The sequence below is a fragment of the Meleagris gallopavo genome, chromosome 2 (genome assembly GCF_000146605.3).
Source record: "Meleagris gallopavo isolate NT-WF06-2002-E0010 breed Aviagen turkey brand Nicholas breeding stock chromosome 2, Turkey_5.1, whole genome shotgun sequence".
NCBI lineage: Eukaryota > Metazoa > Chordata > Aves > Galliformes > Phasianidae > Meleagris > Meleagris gallopavo.
In genome coordinates this window covers 44467193-44473732 of record NC_015012.2, presented here as the reverse complement: position 1 = coordinate 44473732, position 6540 = coordinate 44467193, and the positions used below count along the sequence as shown (strand labels likewise).

At 40.0% G+C, this 6540-nt stretch overlaps 1 protein-coding gene across 1 annotated transcript; it reads left to right on the top strand.

The window, feature by feature from the left end:
• Window positions 1-205: 205 nt before the first annotated feature.
• MAS1 (MAS1 proto-oncogene, G protein-coupled receptor) lies at window positions 206-1332 on the top strand. Its single transcript, XM_031552672.1, has one exon. It carries the CDS (start codon window positions 237-239, stop codon window positions 1224-1226), a length of 990 nt encoding a protein of 329 aa, XP_031408532.1. The 5' UTR covers window positions 206-236; the 3' UTR covers window positions 1227-1332.
• Window positions 1333-6540: the final 5208 nt, after the last annotated feature.

Genomic DNA, 6540 nt, shown 5'->3' with positions numbered 1-6540 from the left:
GTTTGATGGGCGTAGCAGTCTTTAATACTTGCTTAGAATAGTTCCAGCTGGGTTTCAGCAAGCATTAATATATCAGAGACAGTTTTTCTTTGCTAAGGCTTTCAGATCTGACCAGAAAACCAGGGTCCACAAAATAGAAAGAACAAGGGGAGGGAAGGAACACACAATATTCACAGTATATTTTTATACATATTTACAGAAGGAAGAGCTGTGCTATCCAAACTTGAGCTTTCCCCATGGATGAGTCAAACATAACGTTTCATCCCAGTGAAGGCACAGAGAACATCTCAATGCACAGAAACATTTCTACACAGGAAAGAGTCTGGGAGATATTGACCCCACTTTGGGTAATTATGATCATCTCCTTCCTGGGTTTTTGTGAAAATGGAATTGTCCTCTGGTGCCTCTGCTTCCAGATCAAAAGAAATCCATTCACTGCGTACATCACACACCTGTCCATTGCTGACATCTCCTTACTGTTTTGTATATTTATTCTGTCAATTGAGTACATTGCTGGCTTTGGATTCGCGTATGGCTTTTACTACTATATAACCACCACACTGTCTATTGTCTTTCTTCTCGGATATAATACTGGTCTCTATCTCCTGACAGCCATCAGTATTGAGAGGTGTCTGTCTATTGTTTACCCCATCTGGTACCGCTGCCATCGGTCACAGCACCAATCAGCAATTGTGTGCGCAATTCTATGGACTCTGTCTTTTCTGATGACAATAGCTGAATACTTAACATGCAAAGATGATTCAACAAAGGAACAATTTGATGATGCCAACCATTGCCAAGCAATGCTCATCTTCACATGGATCCTGACTTTCCTGATCTTCATTCCTCTAATGATTCTGTCCAGCCTGATCTTGGTCATCAGGATTCACCGTAACTCTCTGAGACCTCATTCATCAAAGCTCTACATTATCATTGTGGCCACCGTTGTCGTCTTCCTCATCTTTGCCATGCCCATGAGGCTGCTGTATCTTCTGAACTATCACCATTGGTCATCTTTGCTCAGCCAGCAGAACCATGTCACCATTGTTCTCTCCACCGTCAACAGCAGCATCAACCCTCTTGTTTACTTCTTTGTAGGAAGCAGCAAGAAGAAGAGGTTTAAGGAGAGTCTCAAAGTGGTTCTTAGCAGAGCACTTGCTGATGGATTGCGGCCAAGAAGCCAAGAAGTTGGCATGAGCTTGGATATAGCAGAAACAATTTTCTAAGGCTTAGAGGGGAAAATTCAGGGGCAAATAATTGGACTTGTAAGATTTAATAAACTATTGCAAAACGAAAGGTATTTGTCTTCCACAGAATGTAAAAAAATAGTAGAAAAATGGTACTGTTATCTTTGGTGGTTGAGTAATGGAAAAACAAGGACTAGAATAAAGATAACTTTTATTTCTATTTTCTTAATTATTCAAACACATGCTACATCCTGATGTGATTATGTCAAATCAAGGATACCACAGTGGAAAAGAGACAGGCCAACAGAGAATACAAAAAAAGGACACAGAAATATGTTATAAATAGTGTGACATTTATACAAGCACTGAGCACCCATAAATGCTATTGAAGTCATCAGGGCCTGCGTGTATTCGCATTTTTAAAAGTCAAATCCACTAAACACGGGATTCACATTACACACTGGGATTCATTACAGCTGTTTCCAGCTTGTACAAGTTCACAAAAGAGCTGGTCTCCAGGGAGAGCAGAAGAAGAAACCTACATATGGGCCCCATATATACCCACAAACATACAGTGTAGCTTTCTTTGGTCTAGCAGAATGTGTAGGCATACACTGAATGATCAAGTTCCTCTTTGGTCAAGGGGCTACTTCAGAATTTGTTGTCAAAACATATATTGCATAACTTCCAGAGACATCAGCATTCCTTGGACAGTTCATACCTGACATATGGGAGTAGCTGGCAACCTACAGATGCTGTCAACTCACACAGAATTTTTGCCCTAATTGTGAAGGAGAGGGCTGGCTTAGCCCACAGACACCAGTGTTCTTGTATGTTTAGTTATTCAAGGAGTCTATGAGAAAGTCATCTCAACACTTGTTGTCCCAGCCATGTCTTCAGTACTTAACTGTTCTCTGGAGAATGTATATTCCCCCTGTGGTCTCTGTTTCATAACATCCAGAAAAGTGCCTCTAGCAATGCATGACTCAGGTTATAACTCAGCAACACCGTTTCACCTGACTGCATTCTTCTGTATAGTCAGTATCAGGCATGGTATGCTGTGGAATTTAATTCTTAGAGGTGTCTGCTAAACTATAGCCAACCTGCAGAAAGCAGAGGAAGATGACAGCAAGGAAAGGATGGGGCTACGTCATGTTTGTCACGCAGATCTAGACAGTTAGGGAACTGTGGCACTTCCAAAGAGATGTCTGAGAGATGCATTTGCTTCTAGCCCCCACGGGGCTCCAAATTCAGCAGGAACTGAGAGCTCCTGCCACAGGCAGAGGCGCATCTTCAGCTGCCCGCCAAGTTTCCATTGGCTCACTTAATAGTTGACTGGGGAAAGAAAAATACAACCTACCCTTACTTTGTTGAAAGATTGCCAGCCTTGGAATAAGGAAGATGGTAGGTTAAGACCTAGGATTGTATGGGAATTAACATAGAGAACAGATCTCAGGAGGATAAATATTTTTTCTACGCATGTTCCCCTCCTTCCTTACGTTAAAGCACTGCACTGTAATATTGCAGAAGGACTTGGGAAAATAAAAAGGTTACCTCTGTTATCTTCCCAGTTCTCTCACTCCATCAAAACCTTCCCCCTTGACAGCCATTCTGCTTGTCCAAGTTTTACTTCTTAAGACTTTAATCCCGTGCTTGCTGTCTGTATTGATTTAGACAGCAGATGAGCACAGTCTACTTCTCTGACTGGGTACTGATCTACTGAACTGCTGGAATAACAAATCAGCAGAGCACCTGCTGCTGGTGAGAGCAGGATACGGCAAGCAGGCCTGTGAACACCCTGGGGAGCAAAAGGATAAAGTGTGTGGGGTGTCCACATACACGTAGCATGTGTGTGCATGTACAGCTGGGGGCTGAGGCCTCCTAGGGGATTTGTCAGTGTGGATAAATGTAACTGGAATACTAGGGTAGACTTAGCTAAGAACAAATTCTGACTCTCTCTAAAGCTGTTCCCTATCCTTACCTCAATACTTTTACAATAATCAGAGAACCGGAGAGAGGAGCAAAGTTGCAGTAACCCCACATGCAACTTAGCACTCTCAAAGTAATTTGGGCGACACATAATTCACTGTGCTTAAATGTACCCATTTATTGTGACAGATCTGTGTAAAGGATCACTATGCATGCAGCTAGTTCAGTAGATCTGAAAGGGCAATAATATACAACAAGGTGACAATACACAAAGGGCAATTTGTGCACTCATGAGTTGCACATGGTGCCTTAGGGTGTTTATCTTATTACTCCGTTTCACTTGTCCGTCTGTCTGCCTGCCCAAGCCCTCAAACATTTCAGAATTTGAACAACTGTCCACAGATCATATTACAGAGCAGATAAAATTAACAATCATCATGAGAAGAACATACAGAAGTATGATTAGAATAAACAGCTAGCAATTGAAAAATGATTAACATTTCCCAGCCCTCAGACAAAAATATCTTAGGGATGTTCTTTCTTCTTTGTCATGGTGACTGATGACTTGTCTGTGCAGACAGGCTGCAGTACAAGAAGAACTGATAAGCACAATATCCCACTATTAAATAATCATCAAGGAAAATGTGACGTTTCATTTGTTGCACAAGAAATAATTCTCCATCAGCCTGACTTTTTGAAAATTATTTGCATCTGTGTGAGAGGGTGAAAAACCCCATGTTGGTCACATGTTGTTAACAAACACTTTGCACTGATGTGAAATGGAAAAAATGTCCTAGGGGTGAAACTGTCCTCATGGAGTCAGGATATGTGAGTTCTGTTTTAATGCATTCCTAGCTTCTATTCTTTCTGTTTCTCATGTTCTTACCAGTAAAATGAGGTTTATGAAATTTTATGTGTGCGTTCACATTTAAACTGCAAACATTTCAGAAAAGGAGCCATCTCTTTGTTCTCTCTTGTAACGTTTACAGCCATGAGGACACCCTTATTGCCAGGAAGTCAATGGAGTCCACACAAGCTTTTGGTATTTCCAGCATTCTGTTTTGCAGTTTAATTTAACACTTTCTGAAAAAATATCCTTCTTCTGGTTGTTTTGAGCTGCCACTTCCTAGGTCTTTTAATGTCCATAGTTCTTGCACTGGAAAAATCCATGAGCAATTTACTCCAACCAGCCTTTTTATGTTACTTGTGATTTAGCAGATTTCTGTGTGCTTACCAACAGCAGTTCACCCTCCTTTTAAAAAAAAAACCTCATTTTTATGATGCTCCATATTTAACATCGCATGCAGTTATACCCAGTTCTGTTACATCTGCAAGGATCTAAAGTAGCTACTACGCAGCAATGTTTTGACAATGGCATTTTGAACCAGGTTCTATATGCTATTTAGTCAAGTAATCAAAACAATGACATTTAAAGATGCTTTTCTCCTTCAGAGTTCCTGAGCTATCTCATTCGTGGAACAGTTGCCGGCTGTCTGAAAAAATCACCTTGGCTCCACCCTCAGATGAGTGTTAGACCCTTCTGCAGAGGTGTAGACCCAGCCTTGTGCTGTGAGCTGGTGCTCTGCCCTCACAGCCTCTTTGATTTCCCTCAGCACTGTGGCTGGGCAATAGGTGAAGGAGAAAAGATGAAAAATGTTCCTTTCTTATTCTAATAGGAATTTTAGTCTATGGGCTTGAAACATAAACTAATGTGTTAATTTGTTACAATGGTTTTTATCCTAAACTTTCTTCAATTTGCTATAATTATTCTACCACTAACTCTGAGTACTTACCTTTCCTCTGCAATTCATACTATGGGAGTTTCCTCAGGGCTAAGAGAAATACATTTTTACTTGGATATTATTGTTCTAACACTGTCAAGCAAGAAATCATCCTCAACAAATTTTATTTCATAATTTCATTTAATTTCATTTATTTTATTTATTAAGATAAAATGAGTTCTGAATTCACGGATTGAAATCCTTAGTTTGAGTGCACATAATTCGGATTACTATCAACAGGAGTTGTGTGTTGAATGGATGAAGTGCTGCATTATGATAAATATCCTGATGAGGAGATTCCATGCATTCCAAACTGATGTGCAGTTACTTTTGAACTTAATTTCTCTGAGGCAACTTTCTCTCTATGAAAATGTGCTAATAGTACCCTCCTCCTGAGCAGGACACAGGTCTTCTTGGGCAGTTCAGTTGTCAGTGATAAGTTGCAATGAAGAGATCACGTTGAAATGATGAAGAATAGCATGCAATAAACAAGAATCGAATCTCTCCTTGAGCAACAGTAGAAAACAAATAAATGTGCTGATTTATGTGACTGTATGCTTATACACTGAAACAGGCACAGAAGGCGAAACAAAGCAGAGCAGGATGAAGCAAGGTTATCTTTAAAAAATCATAATTATGCATCAAGTGTAGGATGGTCTAACTTTTGAATATGATAGTTTGCAACTTTAAGATTGCTGCCATACTGAATTGGCACAAACCACTTCCCAACAGGGAGCAAACAATGCTGAGGATGCTGCCTTCATTCATGTCAGCAGGAAGCACGATCTGGAATTCACTGGAATGAGGAAGGAAAGAACAAACCAGGAGGTTCACTCACTTCAGAAGTGATGTGCTATGAAATAACCTGATGGCACAGTGCCTTGTCACTGCTGTAATATCTACCACAAGGAATTGGCTTCCTCAAGGAACTGGGAAGAATATAGCAGAGGGAACGTTGAAATATAGATGATGGTAATAAAATGAACTCCAGCTACCTGAAGTTGGATTCAATAGGTTGGGTTGCTGCACTAGAGCTCAGGAAACTTTATTCACTTTCCACTTGTGTCACTGACTTAGTGTGTGACCTTAAGGAAGTCACTTACAAATCACATCACCTTAGCTTGCCAACCTGCATGCACCCTTTAATAAAACCTGCTTTGAAACTGGTTAAAAGATGTGCACACCCTCTTTTTCTCTTACTTTTTCACTGAATTCTTTCTCAGATTCTTCTCAGAATCAATGGGTCGTTGCTTTCATCACCGCACCTGGAAAAGTCACAGAACCCAGTTTGACCCTTTTACCCAACAGACAGCTATCTGTATTGTCACAGAGTGGAACCAGGTCAAGAAGAGAGAGAAGTGATTTACTCTAGAGCCGAGATTATTTTAATTTAGGTGTTTCTTTACCCCATTAAGCATTTACACCAAATATGGACCCTTACAATTGTATATTACAGCAAATAAATATTCATTATATGTGGTAATAGATTGTTGAGATAAGTAATAAATTAAAATATGTATAGAAGCAAGTATTTTTATGTATAAAGTGTCTATAAAGAGATGAAAGCTTTTAAAAATGATATGCAAAAGATGGGTTGAACACTCTGAAATCACTGTTTCATCTCAAAAGAAAAAAGAAGGGTT